The 19,468-nt window shown below is 32.4% G+C and overlaps 1 protein-coding gene and 2 non-coding genes across 3 annotated transcripts; all 3 read left to right on the top strand.

Moving 5' to 3' along the window:
- The first annotated feature begins 430 nt into the window (after positions 1-430).
- LOC124352999 (60S ribosomal protein L4) lies at positions 431-19,164 on the top strand. The gene is made up of 9 exons (XM_046802779.1): positions 431-557; positions 4,805-4,982; positions 7,260-7,505; positions 10,333-10,457; positions 13,391-13,489; positions 15,537-15,621; positions 16,012-16,198; positions 18,217-18,373; positions 18,928-19,164. Exons 1-9 carry the CDS (start codon positions 555-557, stop codon positions 19,117-19,119), a joined length of 1,272 nt encoding a protein of 423 aa, XP_046658735.1. The 5' UTR covers positions 431-554; the 3' UTR covers positions 19,120-19,164.
- LOC124353270 lies at positions 10,607-10,690 on the top strand. The gene has a single exon (XR_006921587.1). It is a non-coding gene; the product is annotated as a small nucleolar RNA SNORD24 (small nucleolar RNA).
- Positions 11,962-12,045, top strand: LOC124353271. Its single transcript, XR_006921588.1, has one exon. It is a non-coding gene; the product is annotated as a small nucleolar RNA SNORD24 (small nucleolar RNA).
- Positions 19,165-19,468: the final 304 nt, after the last annotated feature.

Below are 19,468 nucleotides of genomic sequence, written 5' to 3'. Positions count from 1 at the left end.
TATAACGGAAACGCCATTTTTATCCTAATTTTAATTTCACAGCAAGCTATATTTATCTACAATAAAAATAGACAAGTTAAGATTATATTATCTAGTTTCATCCTATCCTTATCCTCATTTTCTTTTTCAACATTATTTAAAAAGCTATCAAAAGAACATTATTTTATTTCAAAATAATTGAAAAGAGATACTTTTACAGTCATAAATTAAAACATGAATCCGTCACCTCCAAAATAAAACTTAATGGTATATTAATCAAATGTAGTTATATATACTGCATTTATTTTCTGTTTAATTTATACTTTATGTGTAATTTATATAAATATCGTGTTTATACATATTCGTCATGTACTTCACATAGTATACCTTTTTTACACAGCCGTATACCGGAAATCAAATTTATCGGATATTCCAGACTCCAGTTTTTAACCGTACACAGAATATACATACTTAACGTTCAACTTCCTTTCGGTGAAGGGAGTCCATCGTGTTAGGAAAACTTCATGGTGGAAGTATTTAATTTAGTGTTCTTGTAAAATTGGATTTTTATTAAGATGGTAAGTTTTGAATATTTTATTTAACCACGTTAGTTTTTAACTTTTACTCGAGGATATCAATTATCTAATCTATAATGTCTGGTTTATTTGAAATTATCATTTCCTGGGAGACTTCCACGTGTGAAGTCGAGCAAGCGTTTTATTCGAAGTCGGTATGCTTGTTATTTAATTGAACACGTTATCACGTTCGATTTTTTAAGATTTTCACATAGTTGTAATTGTTTTGTTTGTTAATTCTACTAAATTTTTGAATAATGTTAAGAACTATTTTTGAGTTTTCTAAATTCTAACCTAGTTAAATGTATGTGATTAGGCTACTTGACTAATTGCATTTTGGTGTAGTTAACTTAGGCTTCATTGATACTAATCAACTTTTGTTCTACAGCAGAGTTTGACAATGTTGCAGTGTAATTAGTGAACACCACAACAATCGACTAATTGATATTCATGTCATGTAAACTACCAACCAAAATGCTGAATTACGTTATTGGTATATCAAGTTACATCATAGTTCAGCTGTTTTTATAATTTAAAAAGTAATAATTTAACGATGAATAAAAAAGTAATTGGCCGTGTGTATTGGGGAGACTTAATAAGCGGCTTCCACCCGTTATTCGATTGCCATTGTCGAACAATTCGATATGTAAAAATCGTACACAAGAGTTTCAATAAATTACTGTAACAAACAAAAAAGTATAAAATTTACTTACTTTTTACTATTTTGAAGGATTTGTGGCTGACACAATAAAACATGTGCATAACCATTGCACTTGCTGCCATTATAGATCTGTAGTAATACTGTCAGTAACAGTTGGGCTGAATGATTTGTTCTCAAATTTTTTGGCTTTGTGTTACTTGCTAGTAACAGCCTAGGCCATTTTCATGTAAGCAGTGAGGCATAAATAATGGAAATATTACCACACTATCTGATATAAGTAGGTTTAGATTAAGTTAGTGTTTATCCTAATTATGTTACAAGTAGTACCAAGAATAAACATAACCTTTCAAAGACTTACGTGATCTGAGCTTGAATTTGCGTAATATCTCAAAGGATGTATTACCTTTCTTGCCATCAGTGTGGGGTGGCGACGAGGCTGATGGTCAGCAGCATATCCAATCGGTACTTTCCTTGTCTTAGATCACATCCTAAATCTTGCAATGTGGTGTGACATCGCAGTAGTTGGACGATCCGGCACTTAATCTGAGGTTGGGAAAGTTCCGCTCAGAAATCTCCCTGGCCATCAGAGCAAACTTCTATAAAAAAAAAGAAACAAATCCTTAAGGGAGTATTCTTAATTCAAGCTCAGATCACGTGAGCGGCTTCAATGTTGACTTGAACTTTTTATATGTATAATAAGTACGTATGTATATATAGATTAATAACAAATAGTAGATAGGAACAGCATGGCCTCATTGTCTATATTTCTGTTTTGTGAGACAGGAAACGGGTCGTCATAATAAAGTCAAAGTCTCTTCTGTCTAATAATGTAGTTCTTTTAAAATCTCATATGATAAAAACTTATTAATAGTGGGCTGCGGATATTACTAAAGTACCAATGTAACTAAAAATAACAAATAAACTGAACATAAGAAATCAAAAATTTATGTAAAAGAATAAATAAATAAAAATAATGGTCAACTTACAGAATATCTAATGAAGAGGAGAATATAATGGATAATGCTTGTCACATCTATGAAAAGGAATGACTAAAACTAAAAACTATAGAACACCCACTACACCTATTGTCCCTAGGTTTATCATTTTCTTCACTTAAATTCATTGTTCCATTAGGTTATTATTATACAAACACAACACAACTCCTAGTATAAAATAACAAATGGTGACGACAAAACACAGACATATCCTTATTTTGAAATGTTTAATCTACAAAATCTAATTAATCATGAAATGGGAAAAAAATTAATTAATAACAATTTTGTTTTTTTATATGCACAAATAAAATGTGTTTTGGCAAACAAGTCTGAGAGTACAGATTACAATCAATCTTCACTATAGATGTAAAAACTGTTTCAAAATGGTGAAAGGGAGGAAAAAGTACTGACTGACTTAAATTGTTTGAAGCTTGTTTTTAATTGACTTTACATAACTTGAATTATCCTCATATACAGTTGGTAGCCCTACTCTGACCTTTAAATTCCTTGTACTTTTTCGTGTGAATGTTGGTATCCTGATTTTCCCATCTACCACTACCTACCTACCCTGATTCTCCTTGGTCATTAAGATTGGTGGACTATTTGAGATATAACCCAAACTATGAAACATCAGTTATTGTGCAATTATGTATTGAGACCGCCTTAAATTCCTATCTGGAAATGGAAAAATACTATTCTAAGAAATTGATAAAAGTTGTTTTAGATAGAACTAAGAAGTGAGGAAACTTATCTAATTTATTCATTGTCTATGAATTATTTACAAATTAAACAATAGTGAAGATGGCAGAAAAATAAAATGTTATGAATTACCGTTTCATTTATAAAATTATACCAAAAAAAACTTGGATTTTTCACAACCATGTTAAATACCAAAAACAGTAGATGTGAAAAGAGAGGAATTTGAAATTCGTAGGAGAAACTGTGTAAGTTGTGTTTCGCTGCTACAAAACTGCTAATCATGACGTTTTCCTTAAATTTGTTTTACATATTGATTAGTTAAATTTGTTTTCTTTTTTAAATGTTATTTGTGTGTTTTATTGTGACTATTACCAAACTGTAAATAGGTAAAAAAAATTGGTGTAAAGTTTTTTTTTTCATTTATAAGGTAGTTGATAAACTAATATCAATATTATTTAATTGATAATTTGATTTTTTTACATTTACAATTAAAAATGTTTATTTTGTAATTATCAGTTTTTTGTAATGTACAGTAACAAAAGTGAATTGATGCAGTAATTGCTCAGAAATTTCGGCAATGAGGACTACTTCTAGAATAAGTAATCTGATATTTTGTAAAATGTCCACTATTCTGATTGATGTGCTGGTTACTTTCTTGTTGTATAGTCTACTTCCAAAGCAATATCATTGAGAAGTTTCACCTTAGTGAGGTGGGATTAAAAATAAATGGATTAATACTAATTGTTATCTTCTTCTCTTTGTTTTCAGTACAGGGTTAAAATAACTGGATTTCAATAATCAGTTTTTAATTCTTGTGGCAGTAAACTGAATAGTCTTGACGACCCAGAATTTCTAAATTAACAGAGGTTTCTTCTTTTACAAAGTAAATAAATTCATTGCACAGCCCAAGGGCAACCAACTTCAAATAAAGAAGATTAGGGTAGTTTATTTTAAGTTTAAAATATTTTTTAGTATCAAAATGATTTCTTACTTACTTAGTCGGTATTGTGTGCTAAGCGTTCAGTGAACCCTTTCCTGCTAGCTGCTGATAAACAAAATCTGAATTCTGTCTGTCCGTACACATGATAGGTGTCAAATGAAATAACTTATAAGAGGGTTAAAATTTAGGTTTGAAACTTTCCTCTACTAACTCATTGCTTTTAAAAGTGGTAAACATCAGACCATTGAAAGTTTTGATTTTTGCCTCAAAAAATAACTCCCAACTATGTTGGTCTTATAGGTAATTATGTTTGCATTGAGAAAATCAGATTAAGCAAATGAGTAAAAAGATATAATGTATAGCATATAGTATAATCATGATTTTTCGGATTTATTGAAATTGAACTTTTTGATTTGGTTGCTTTCATTCAATGTCGAACTAAGCTAAGGGTAACCTGCAATTTAATTTTCTTAAGTTATATGGTTAAGGGCTTTATTTTACTGTTAAATGTTAACTGGGATTACTGGTGAAAACTGGTGTGGACAAGAGTATAGATCTCTTTTTCGCAGTATTTAAAAAGAATCTATTAATGCGCTCTCATATAGATAATACAATAGTTCATATTTTCTCAATGTGAGACCTCAAAGTTTCTGAACCCTCGAAGTGCCGACTATATTCATCAGTAGTGCTGTACGTTTTAGGATTTTTGCAAATTTATTTTGAAAGTAAATATTAAGTACACAAAAATTATCAAGTGTAACGTATTATATAATATCTTGTTGGTATTGAATTTTCCTTTTTTAGCTTTAAATTACTTTTATAAAAATAGGATACTAGTTTTATTTTTATAACTGTATGTGAAAAACTAATAGTATTATTAATTGATGATAAGTGAATTCTGGTATGGATAATTTATTTCAATACTAATTTAAGAGTGTTTAATTATTGTTTGCAGTCGTTGACAGCGACGCGCCCCTTGGTGAGTGTATACAGTGACAAGAATGAGTCCACTGGTACCACTGTTGCACTACCCGCTGTGTTCAAAGCACCCATTCGACCAGATGTGGTAAACTTTGTCCATATGAACATCTCCAAAAACAGCAGACAACCTTATGCTGTGAATAAAGATGCTGGTCAGTATTATTCAACAATTGATGAATTATTTGTATATAAATACTAATAAAATATGAATCTTTTGAAAACCAGCTGTATGATTTGTGGACAGGTATTCTTTAAATGCAAAAAAGAACTAGTTGTCCAAAATTGCAAGAAAATTGGAATTGTTCGTTTTGCAGTTATATCAAATGTTATTACTTCCCAAAATGGTTGTGATAATATTTTAGTTCATTAACCCTTTGAGTGCCGGAGCATCACTATATGCAATTCTGTGTTATATGCAAGAAATGCCAGAATAGCTATTTGCGACTTCTGCAGTAACGCTTATATAGTATTTATCTAAATTGGCTCAATGACTATACTAAGCATTCCAAAGGCTTCAGCGTAACTTTTGAAGAAGGTTTTGTTGAATTTTGGGTAGATTCTGATTTTTATGGCGGTTGTAAAGAGAGCGTGTCCTAGTCGAGTTTAGAATCGACAGTGACACGGACGAGCCGTCACACGTTTTGTTTGCGCTGGTGTTTATTTCACAAATTATTGTAAATATTGAAAGTTCAAGATCTTTATTGACCATTAAGTAATACAAAAGTTTTTAAGTGTAAATGGGTTTTTAGTATTAGTATCTTCATATTATTTTGTTTGTTTATGTTCTAGTCTGTGTGTAAGTAGAACAATCACTTAACCATGAGTTACGGCGATCGTAAGCAGCTAGTACTTTACTAATTATACATTTGTATAGTATTTATGTTTTTTGTGTTTTTTTTAGTGATATTGCTGATAATGAAGACCTAGTATTGCAGGCATTAGATTCAAGTATTAGCAGTGTAGCCAAGACACAGAGTGTCATGTTAGGTTAGAAACTTTCTAGTTTTGTAACGGTTCCTGTTTTCATGTTTATTTTCCAAACTTTAATTATAAGTTTAAAAAAGTTTTTATATGTCTTTTTGTAAATAATTAAATGGAGTATAAGATAGCATAACTGAAAATGAAAAATATAATATTTCAATAACACTACGTTGTGTCAAATAAAAAACAAAATGTTTTTGCTCATAAAGTTTTTGTTAATAATTTTTTTTTTTTATAAAAACGTTAAATTACTAATGAATGTATTATATTTATAAATAAAATATATTTATCTACAAAACAAACAAAACCCCAAGACATTATACCAATAAATAATTTTTTTATGAATTTTTAACCAGACTTGCAAAATCAGGCATTTTGGCTTGGCATTTCATGCATACCACGTAGCAAAATGCTGCGGCACTCAAAGGGTTAATATTGATGTAATAATAGGTAAATTTTTATTTCATCCACAACACTTAAGTTTTGGAAAGGCTGAAAACAATTCATAAACAAACCAGTATTTGAACAGGCTGAAAGCTGTATTTACACTGGCATAATAGTGTCAGACTAACCTTGTTTGTGTTAGTTCTCACACATCTTTTTTCGCCAGTGCAAATGGAGCTTAATGCATGAGAGCTAAATAAAAAATATTACTAATTAACCTAACCCTATATTCTACATAACAGGCCAATGGCCGCTACTCTAGAAGTACACAATGAATTTTAATTCCCATTATGAAGTAAAATATAACAACATGCCTTTTCTGTCCTAATATCTTTTATTTCCTTCCAAATAAAAAAGGAACAATAATATGTTGAAACAAAAGGTTGAAATTTATTAACACAGTCGTTTTTTGTTTAACACATGGTGAAATAATAATCTAACTGAATAATCTTCTTCTTTTTTTAACCCATTAATCACTTATAACGGTTCCGTCCCCTTTAACCAACGAGGTACCAAAACGCCGATCGTGAGACAGTACCGTGGTGACAACCCACGTTTTTAAATATTTGTTTTAACATTAGTATGGGTTCAAATAATAAAGTTTATTTAAATTAAACAAAAGAATATCTAATATACATATAAATATGTATTAACCCCAGATAAACAATGAAAAATAAGTTATAATACTATAACCTTGTGCTTTTTGCCTGTTTGTTAGGATTTGCGTAAGGAGAACACATGTCGCATTTTACAAAAGTTAAAAAATAAAGATAAGTTAATGAACTAAACTTTTCCACGTAAAGAATTATATTTGCTATAAAATTGCACCAAATATAGATTAAAACCGTTTTGTACTAAAAAATATTCTTGCTATCCCCTATAGAATTCTTCAGAGCCCTATAGAATCGCTCATCTAATTTGTTAGAGAAGTAATTTTCCAAGTTGAATTTGTAATGTAGAAAATAATATTGTAGATGAGGAATTTGTCAGTTGTTGATGTTTAGGTCATCAGACTAGTGCCGAGTCATGGGGAACTGGTCGTGCCGTGGCTCGTATTCCCCGAGTCAGGGGTGGCGGTACTCACCGATCGGGCCAGGGTGCCTTCGGTAACATGTGCCGTGGTGGGAGAATGTTTGCGCCAACCAAGACCTGGCGCCGTTGGCACCGGAAAGTGAATGTGAACCAGAAGCGTTATGCAATGGTGTCTGCTATTGCTGCTACTGGAGTGCCAGCTCTTGTTATGTCCAAAGGTCAGTCTTTTGGAAGTCATTTTTGTATTATGTAATTTATTACAGTAGAACCTCGATAGTTCGACACTTTGTGGACTAACGGGGTGTCAAACTATCAAGATGTCAAACTATTAGGGAGTATATAGATTTTAACACAAGGAATATTAAAAAGGCGAGTTTATGTTAAGATGGACTGTAATTTAATTAACAATGTACAACTAAACAAATATTAAACTGATGAAACAAAATGTATCAACTTACATTGTTTTTACAGTGCTGTACTTCTTCTCTTAAAATAGTTAATGATTAAATGAATAAATGTAAAAATAAACAAACTCAATTCATAATATAGGCTAGATAAAAAACAAAATGTATATACAAAAATAAATTAATATGGGACAACTATAACTTTGTAACATGGTTACATCATGTTTTACTTTTACAACGCAAAATAGTTTGTGATTTTTAATTGTTTTTCACTTTGGTTTCTTCGCCGAGCCGCCTCGTCACGTAATCGTCGAAGAAACAAAATGTCCATTCCAGTCGTCCCTTGTTCCTGTAAATACTGGATCGCTCCCTCGAAGAAATTTTACACCTTCGCTGTGTGTCAGTTTTTGATTTTTGAGTGGTATCTTCGTCGTCTTCTGACTCTTCTTCACTATCCTCTCTTGATTTTAAAGCATCAACTATTTCTTCCTTGAAGTTGGTCCGCTTTCTTCATCTTGTTTTCCATCTACTCGAAAAACATCTGTAGGTGAAGCTTCTTCACAACCTGGGATTTTTTTCCATTAAAGTGGCTAGCTCGTCATCTTTAATTTCTTTGTTGAACTCATTTCCCTGGTGGTCCAAGAGCTTCCTCCAAGAACGCACGAGCGTTAGGGATTGAGTTCATCCCATGCCTGGGAAATCCAGCCAACAACATCCAGCATATCAATTTTTTTTAACTTATCCACTAATTCGACTCCTTCATCTAGGGCTTGAATGAGACATGAAAGGAGTTTCTTTTCTTCCTATACAACTTCTTAAGCGTTACCAAAACTCCTTGGTCCATAGGCTGGCAAAGGGAGGTTACGTTAGGGGGCAAGAACATAGCTTTAATTTCTCCGTCTTGAATGACATCTACAGCCGGGTGCGTTGTTGCGTTGTCGAGGATCAAGAGTGCTTTCATTGGAAGGTTCTGGGACTTTAGATGCTTCTTAATTTCGGGCACAAACTGTTTGTGAAACCATTCGTTAAAATGCTCTCTGACATCCAGCATTTGATTGGTGTCTGTAAAAAACGGGGAGGTCAAAATGGGTCACCATTCATTTTAATATTTTTGAAGGCTCTAGGTTTCCTGGCCTTTCCTATCAGAGCCAATTTTAATTTATGAGTTCCTGTTGCGTTACTGCAAGCCAACACAGTAACTCTGTCCTTACTTTTTTTTATATCCTGCTGCAGCTTTCTCTTGTTTGAGAGCCAAACTTTTTTGTTGGGAGCATTCTAAAATTCAGACCAGTTTCATCACAGTTATAGATTTGCTCTCCACTAAGGCCTAATTCTTCAATCAAAGCTTGAAATTTCATTTTAAAATCATGTGAACTATCGAGATTTGCTGACAGTTTTTTCTCCACAAATGCTCAATTGTTTAATACCATACCTCTCTTTCCATCTGTCCAGCCATCCAGAGCTTGCTGTGAATTCAGGCTCTCCCTCTTCTTTAAAGTTTTGATAAAATTTCAAGGCCTTTTCCTGTAAATCGGTCCTGAGATCGTGTGTCCCTTTCTCCCTCTGAATCCTAAACCACTGGAAAAGAGCTTCACTTACTTGTTCATACTCAGACCTCTTCATACTCCTCCTCTTGTCTAACGATTCTGAACACACTCTTTTCACACACCAAGACTCAATTTCATTTCTAGACTTCCTCCATCCAATCACTGTTGACTCGACCAACGTTCAAATCACTCGCCACTTTCTGTACACTTTCACCTTTGTCAATCCTTTTTAGAGCATCTAATTTCATTTCCATCGTAACAAAGCACCTTTTAACGTTTTTTATCTGACATTTTAAAAAACAAACAAATTACAAAGCAGTTCAGTAACACCAACTACAACGTATGTCTAACGATCGTAAAACAGTAACGTATCACGAAAGGAACAAAAACGCGTCTTAACTCCCGCAGCGTCACGAGCGCGAACTGAGTTGACGACTAAGAATAGCGGGGTGAGTTCAGAGGGGGAGGGGGAGGAGGATGCGCTATACAAAGGGCAGTGGCGCGCGTTCACGGCAACAATGGCGGGCCCGTCAAGGACACCACTTGTCCCTGCTGTCACGTTATGTTGGTCACGGCTGGTGTCGAATGATACGGACTGTCGAAACTATCAAGTGTCGAATTAACGAGGTTCTACTGTATTAAATTAAAAATCTATGAATTGTACTAAAACCAAACATTACGTGTATGAGGTTTTTCAAATCTTATTAGAATTTCCAGTAAAAATAAATCATGGAAAGTCAGTTTATTATTTCCTGAGTAACAAGTATTCCTTTTATGTTCATTTATCTTTTCCTGGCATCTAAAATTTTTGCTTTGTCTACATTAAAATTGTGGTGTATATGATGACAAAAGTATTTGCTATCTGAGCCGTGTGCTGATAACATTACTACCACCGATAATTTTAACTGAATACACCAACCAATTCAAATAATCCAAGATTTTATGTAAATGTTTTTGGTTTTATTCAAACACAGAATTGTTACATTAAGTTAAATAACATTCTGTGAATTGTGTTATATTCAAAATTAATGTTGACCTTAGATTTTGCCATTACACAAAAATACATTACTTATTCTGGCTGTTTGGTTTTGCAGGACATATGGTGCAGGAAGTCCCTGAAATTCCATTGGTTGTCAGTGACAAAATTCAGGAATACAACAAAACCAAGCAGGCATTCATTTTCTTGCATAGGATCAAGGCTTGGAATGACATTCAGAAGGTAATGTAATAAATACTCTTAGTTTTCATCAATTAGTTAGGTTATATTTATTATCTCTTTCTAATTTGGAATAAAATACTTAATTTAAAAAACTATAATATTTTAAGTGTACAAAAAAAATTTGATGAAAATAAATATTTAACCTGTGATGTTAATGATGATCCAAAGTATTTGCTATCTGAATCTGTTCGTGCTGATATTTATATTACCACCATTATCAAATTCTGATAACATCACATTATATGCTCTGTGAAAAGTTACAAAATGTAAATTTAAAGACAGTTCAGTGGAGGGAATACAATTTTTAGGTCCTAAATTATTACTAAACCTAACTGTGATGTTAATGATGATCCAAAGTATTTGCTATCTGAATCTGTTCATGCTGATATTTATATTACCACCATTATCAAATTTAACCTTTCCAGCGTTATTGATGCGGATCCGCGGAGGGCCACTACAAGCTCAAAACGTTATTGCCGTGGATCCGCGTTTTTGCATTCTTTATTTTCTTATTGCTATGTTAGTTGAATATTTTGCTGCTAGATGGTTCTAGTAGTCATGCGACAAACAGACAGGTTCCCCTGCCTCAAATTCTGTTACAATGGGAGTGGCAGCTGTTTCTAATTGGCCAAACACTGTCTAGCGGGCGTGGCCCCGCGCCTTTCACAAAGTCATTGACGGGAGCTCCCGTCAAGGCATCTAGCCAGTTAGTTAGTGAGAAGCGTCCGGTACACACATATGTATTTCGGATATCGCAAATTTTCTGTTGTGTCCTATTCTTTTTAAAGTAAACTATTCATATTATATACCGCAGTTTCCAGTATTTATTTAGTGTTTTTTACCATTATTCGTGTGAATGGCGAATCCAGACGATTCGGAATTTGAAGATTTGGTAATTCGGAGCAATTACTTGGTCAACCCCAAACTTTTTAATATTTTACTACGGTCATAAGGATGTTATCAGAAAGCAAGAAACATAATTCAAGCCCTGCAAGGCTGTTCTACAGGTTGCCGAGCGATAAGAAGGTTCAAAGTCCACGCGATAACAGTGGCTTGCGGGAGACGCGCGGAATGTCAGTTGTGACAGCCCGCCACCAAATAAACACTCTTTGTCTACTTTTGTATTTTTCTAATTTTATTGGTTTGTAATATAGTATATGTATATCTATAAAACTGTGTTTCATTCCCATACTTACTGAATAAATGATAAAAATATTAGTGACAACTACACTGCTATTCTACGATATTCTCAAAAGTTAAAAATTAGCCTAGGAAATCCAAAAAGGGCTAAACAAATTTTATTTACTGTTAAATAACTCAATTTTGACATACAGAAACGAAAATAAATTTAACTTTACACATTGGAAATTTTAAAAAATTGTAACTTTATCAAAGATCAGGTCTAATTTTTCATGACGCTTTAAAGGGTTAAAGACAATTAAGTGGATAGAATAAAATTCTTAGGCCCTCATTTATTACTATTTATTACTAAACTTAACTGTGATGTTAATGATGATCCAAAGTATTTGCTATCTGAATCTGTTCATGCTGATATTTATATTACCACCATTATCAAATTCTGATAACATCACATTATATGCTCTGTGAAAAGTTACAAAATGTAAATTTAAAGACAATTAAGTGGATAGAATAAAATTCTTAGGCCTTCATTTATTACTAAATTATATCACTAAACTTAACTGTGATGTTAATGATGATCCAAAGTATTTGCTATCTGAATCTGTTCATGCTGATATTTATATTACCACCATTAATTATCAAATTCTGATGACATCACATTATATACTCTATGAAAAGTTACAAAATGTAAATTTAAAGACAATTCAGTGGATAGAATAAAATTCTTAGGCCCTCATTTATTACTAAATTATATTACTAAACTTAACTGTGATGTTAATGATGATCCAAAGTATTTGCTATCTGAATCTTCACATGCTGATATTTATATTACCACCATTAATTATCAAATTCTGATGACATCACATTATATTCTCTGTGAAAAGTTACAAAATGTAAATTTAAAGACAATTCAGTGGATAGAATAAAATTCTTAGGCCCTCATTTATTACTAAATTATATTACTAAACTTAACTGTGATGTTAATGATGATCCAAAGTATTTGCTATCTGAATCTGTTCATGCTGATATTTATATTACCACCATTAATTATCAAATTCTGATGACATCACATTATATGCTCTGTGAAAAGTTACAAAAATTCATGGGTAGTCTGTACTATGAAAATGAAATAATTTAGTTGGTTGTTGCATTTAAAACATCTGAATGATATCTAGAGGAAATATGGCAAACTAAGTGAACAGTTTACTTTCAAATACAGACAAAATAAGCAGTGTGGTGTGTCTACCCCAATATTTAAAATGGTTTTTTGACTAAGAACTTTGCATTTTTGTAGTTGTAATAAGTTTAAAATTAACTTTTGGATTCAGGGATTATTGTGCATTATGAAATGTGCTTATTGTCATATCCTAAAATTGTAACATTTAATTGTTGTATATAAATAAGTTTAACAACATATTTTAAGTTGGCTGTTCTAGTAATGGTGACAAGGAGTCTTTTATCTGTTGCTAATCTCTACTAGTACTCCTACTGTTGACTGTGTTAATATCACTTATTAATAATTAAGTGTAAATTAACTTTAACCTTTCTAACTAATTCTGTTTGTATTACTATTAGGATGTTATAGATTTTATTTGTTTTCTCAAAGGATGTTACAAATGGTCTATGATGACTTAGTATTTGCTAGCTGAGTTTTGTGCTGATACTCATCTACCACAACAATATTTTCTGATGACAAAGTAGCAATCCTTTTTTGAAGCAGGATGTGTATTATATACATCTGTTTTATTTTAACTGTTATATTGCATACACTATCAATGATTGTGTACTTTTAGGTGTACAAGTCTCGGCGCTTCCGTGCTGGTAAGGGCAAGATGAGGAATAGGCGAAGAATTCAGCGTAGAGGACCACTTATCATCTATGGAAAAGATCAAGTAGGCATTGGTTTTTATAAACAATTTTTAATTGCAGAATGTTTAACGTTTAGAAATATTTTATTTTTCTGTTATGTTTCTGCATTTTGTAATAAATAATTATTAAACAAACTCATTTTAAACAGGCTGTATAGTTTTTATCTAATTTTGGAATTTTATGGCCATTTGTATCATTTTAATACACACGATGCCATTGTTCCAGAACACTGGTACTCCTTAAGGTGTTAAACACAACATAATTAGCAGTTCTTCAATGTTTTTGCCATTATGTTTTTATTAAACACAGCAGCTTTGAACATTTAGTTGTTTTTAACTTTACTGAAAGTGGCCTATACCTACTTAACTTCAGTTGAATTGATCAAATTTAAGCAATATTAGTATACTTAGTATTTTATGCAGCAATAAGGCCGGCCAAAGTTTTAGTTGCTTAGATTAACTCCATTAAAGCTACTGTTTACTTTCTCTTTTAACTGTCTTTAACCTAATATTGGCACAACATGTCCACACTTCAGCATTTATTGCTGATGGTGTTCCTTGATATGTGCGACAGCAATTTTCTATTATTAACGTTCTCAACCTGTTTGTGTAGTAGGCTGAGGGCAGAAATAGAAGACAGGCATAGATTTGTTAAAAATAATAATTGTACTAATTTTTTATTCTAAGAGTTTATGTGTTGTTTTACTCAAACGAATGTATCCATTACTCATTTGCCACCAACCAATCACGTGTATGTGACATAGTAGTGATGCTGTTTTGATATTTTGCATGTAACTTGTAAGTATTCACTAGAAGCTTGAAAAATAACAGTTAAAACTAGACTACAAAATTCTTATTCCAATGTAACAGAATATTGAATTGTTACAATTATTCAAATCTGTTAGAGAGACAAAACAAATAGTCTGAATTTGATGAGAGAATTCAATATATGATCTACCATTTGAATATCTTCATGCTTATTGTCTATTTTGCAGTAGAGTTATTGCAAGCCTATATTTTGATCTTATACATATAAAAATTCAACTAAGCCAAGTATCTCAAACATAATTTATTTATTTTATTGTTTCACAACTAGGTCAGTATTACAAAAATCCTAGTAAGTATAACATAAAAGTATAGATAAGAACTTGGTAAAGATGGAAGTGTTTTATGACATGCACATAAATGTCCACACATCAGTATCCTTTACTGTTTGTGTTCCTTAATATGTGCTACAACAATGTCCTCTTTAAACGTTCTCTGTCTGTTTGTATAACAGGCTGAGGGCAGAAGTGGACTACACTTGTTTTTATTTGAAGTTACTCTTATTTAAAACAATATGAGTGATTTATAACTCATTGTTAACGTTTTTCTTGAATAACAGTTGTAGTTTTTTATTGTGTGTATTTCTATCCATAAAGAGTCATTAAATCATGCAGTCAATTTATATTATACCAGATGATTTTAAGTCAAGGCAGATAAGTAACTTCTTGTTTGGAGTGACAATATATTCCAAGATGTCATTTAATTATGTTGTCCCATAATTTCAAGTCAAGTTTATAGAAGAAATTATTATTGTGTTACCAGTCTTTGCAGACTTTTTTCGAATCTATTTTCACTTTTCATAATATTAATTAAGTTATAAACAACTAGTAATTAAATAATCACATTAATAATATAATCAAATAAATTTGACATTGTCCAAGATCTGTAAAACTTTTCCAATTATGCAAAACTAACAATAAGCAATCGATTTTCAAAACTGCCTGTAATTTATTGCCTCAATTATTCCATATTCTTTTTATTCCAGAATTAGTGTAACTTATCGGAGCTTCTGTGATCAAATTCCAAACTAATCACATACTCATAATCCAAACCTTTGTCATGCATAAGTTAGAAATAAAGTTTAAAGTTAATCTTTTATATTTCAGTAAATGTCTAATTACCAAAGTACATATTTACAGCATAGTTCAGTCACACATGACTGAGTGGCTCGTCCTATCCTGATAATTATAGAGATCATTAGACTGTAACTTTTCTTTGAAGTAATGTAATGTTTGTTTCTGTTAAGGGTCTGACCAAAGCTTTCCGTAACATCCCTGGAGTAGACTTGATCAACGTATCTCGTCTGAATTTACTCAAGCTTGCTCCTGGAGGTAATATTTTAATTTTTTTCCCCATTTTTATATAAAAAAAAATTTATATTACTCTAGCTATGTTTACTAATTTGTTCTTGAATTTATTATTATTTTTTGTTAAAATAATCTGGAGCACTCAGTTGTAATGTTCGCTACCAGGTCTTAACCAGTGGGATTATGGTGCACATCTGAACATTGCATTACTCGGTTGTGAAAGTATTACAATATTTCTCTTCTAGGAACCATTTATAGATTAAGTAGCTACTCATAAAATGTATACTAATTTATTAAAGTAAAATAATAATTAACTGACTGAAATGTTAATTGTTGCAATTATACGGCTTGTAATATTATTTTTATTGCTAGATTATCAGTGCTTAAAAGCTTATAACAATATTGATTTAAAAGGTCATGTGGGTCGCTTTGTCATCTGGACTCAGTCAGCCTTCCAGCAGCTGGATGCTCTGTATGGTGCCTGGCGCAAGAAGTCAACTCTCAAGAAGGGTTACAACTTGCCCATGCCCAAGATGGCCAACACTGATCTCTCCAGGCTGCTTAAGGCTGATGAGATCAAGAAGGTTGTCAAGCCTCCAAAGTAAGTTACATGTGAAGATGTTAGAACTGAATATTGTTAGGTTATTGATGATATAAGAAACTTGGGTTTTGAACAAAACAGCAAACAAGTGTGAAAGAGGTTTCCACATTAGTGTTGTGTGTTGGGTTAATCTAATTCCTTTTTAGTCTTATGTTATAACAGGCTTAAAAGCTCAGGTGGTTTCTTTCATAATTAAACTTTGAGGACTATCCAGAAAGTAGATTACGTTTTGACTAAAACAAAGTACAAGAAAAAATTGTATTATATACTCATTTAAAAGTGACTACAATACTGTTTTTCAACACAAGCACCATACAAATTTAGACACTTATCATAACGGTGTACTAGTTTTAAAAATTCTAATGTTATAAAATTCAGCCGTCTTGAGTCTTCAACCAGGTAGTCACTCTCCCGCAGTTCTACGCCATTATCAAAGCGTCACAAGCCAGGTCTTCATTGCTGGAAACAGGTTTTAGTCACTGGACTTCACTGGACTGTTGTGTGGTGGAACGTTGTCGTGCAAAAACAAAATTTTCTAACAACTATGCTCTGCGCTTGTTTTGTATTGCTCTTCTTAACTTGCAAGGTTTCACAATACCTCGCAGAATTTATGGTTTTGAGAACATGTTCTAAGAAATCAACACCTTCTTTCCTCTCCCAAAAATTACTTGCCATAATCTTCCATGCCAACAAAGTTTGCATGCATTTCTGTAATTTGTTTTTGCAATTTACATGTTTTATCCAAGTCTCATCTCCTGTAAATATTCCATTGAGCAGTGGGTAACCTTCTTCGTAAGTGTACAACACTGATGCGCTTCACCTTCAGTATTCACATCATTTTCATAAACTTTAGAGTTGGCGATAAATCTCAATTGGTTTATTGTGCTTAGCCAACAAAACCGTATTGCCTTCCGCACTTCAGAACTGATTTTCATTTGGTGTCACACATTTAAAACTGCTATTGTAAAGCAAGGAGCAGCAGTAACTTCTCATTAGCATGGCTGGATAGCCACTGATTGGAGAAATGCCTTGACATCTAAATGATCGCAATAGTCCCCCTAGCATCTACGGAGCGAAATGTAATCTGCTTCCTGGATAGACCTTGTATCTTGCTAACAATGACTATTAAATGGCGTTTCAAGGACTGAACAACCATGAAAAAATTCATGACCATTGACGGACAGATCTGATTTAGATACATTTTTTTTTAAGAAGAGGCCAATCCTCGTTTTAGCCTTATTCTGCTCACCCTCATAGGTTGGCCTGTTGCCAGAATCTCATCGAACATAACAAGGAGGACAGTTGGTGGAGTACATTTGAGTACAGATTGACAGTACTGATATAAAATTCAGTGGTAAAGACGACCTACACTATCGCCAATCTAAATCCATAGTCAGAAATATGCTGCTTTCCAACATTTGTTCCAAAAGCCAAAATTTTGTAATTTTGTAGAGAAATTATTGAATTTTATACCTTGACACTCACATCCTATTTTGAGTTGATGTGTTGAAATTAATGCAAGGCTGATTTGGGTTATGCCTGATTTAGTATATTGGAATTGAATTTTAGGATCTGAGGTATTGAGAATTGTAGTTACTTACGTGAATTAAATAATTCAGAGATTCTGTTCAATGCAATAAATTCGAAGTTTTTGTTTGGAAACTCCTTGAAACATACCTGTTTGTTTTTTGTTGTGAATGTTTTCTATTTGTGGATTTAGCCGTTCTTAAACTAATCTTTTCCTTCAGTTTTGTCGTAATCAGTTTTTCTTTCATGATTATTTGTTTTTATACATTTTTAAATACAAATTGTATTTAAAAATGGTTGGTGGCTCATTTGGCACCTTATTCTCAATTTGTCATATTATGAACTACTAAACCTGCCATAGAGACTTACTAACACTTGTGGGTGAAAGATTGCTACAAGATTGAAGAAAGGGTGTTGGTCACCAATTTATATTAATGTTACTGTTGTATTTAATTTTTCAGTTAATATTTGAAAATTGTTTACTATTGCAGCAAGATTGTGGAGAGACGTGTACGCAAGTTGAACCCACTTGTCAACTCTCGAGCTATGCTCAAGTTGAACCCATTTGCTGCTGTTATGAAGAGGAAAGCTATTCTCACTGCACAGAAAACACAGTATTTGAAGCAACTGGAAGCAGAGAAGGACAAGGTACAGAATATATGCTGTTTGCTTTTGTGACAGATTGTAAAATGAAAGTACTTTGAGAAAAAAGTGACGTATAGTTTACAGGTTAACTAATATTTACAATTATTTAACATTAAAATGTTCTCTTTTGCAAACTGCAATAACAAAAAAGATCAACAGCAGAAAATTTATACTACAAAATATTAAATCCATTTATAAAGGTTTGGCATGCCAGCAAAACTGACATTGCCCCAATTAGGATTAGAGAAAATGCAGATGTTGAACTGAAATATTTTAGTTGTTCATTCAAAGTGTGTGAAAATTGAACCCTATAGGGTTGTATGCGTGCTGTTATGTTAATGTTTAAAAAGTGATTTAGTTTTAGACAGCTGTTATAGGTATATATTAATAATATTCATCTTTAACAAAATATATGTATATATTTCTACCGGGACACACCTATATATTAGTTGAAGATCAATTTAATGTCAGTGTTGAGGGAAAAATTAAATGTAAACTGACTGCATTTGAAATATGTCCTAAACAATGTTTCTAACACATTTTTCGTTCTAAAATAGCTGTCACCCCAGCTCTCCTACAAGGCAAGGATGTTGCGAGTTCGAGCAGCCCAAATAAAGAAGGCAATGGCTGCAAAGCCCAAGAAAGCCAAGAAGCCCAAAACTGACAAGCCTAAGGAAGCACCTGCTCCGAAGAAGGCTGCACCTGCGGCCAAGGCACCAGCTAAGGCAGCAGCAGCAGCAAAGAAGTGAGACTACTGTTACATAAAGAATTTATTAAAAAAAACATAAAATGGATTTATTTTTTATTCATGACCTTCTCCAACTCCTTTAAAAATAATTTGTATTTTCCATTTTATATAATAATTCTTTTTTAACACGTAACTAAACTGCATTAAAACCTAATCAAATAATAAAACTCTTCAAGTCAGTTTGCCTCATGACTATATATAATGCAAGATGCCCTTATGTCTTCTTACGAATTATTTTCCCACGCTGATATAAAAAATATTGTCTTGCAAAAAAAAAAATATATATATAAATATATAATAATAAATCACTTAGTCACACTGTAAAAGCTGTCATCAAAGTGAGTCATTGA

This window comes from Homalodisca vitripennis, chromosome 1 (assembly GCF_021130785.1).
Source record: "Homalodisca vitripennis isolate AUS2020 chromosome 1, UT_GWSS_2.1, whole genome shotgun sequence".
In the NCBI taxonomy this organism is placed as follows: domain Eukaryota; kingdom Metazoa; phylum Arthropoda; class Insecta; order Hemiptera; family Cicadellidae; genus Homalodisca; species Homalodisca vitripennis.
This window is presented reverse-complemented; position numbering and strand designations above follow the sequence as displayed.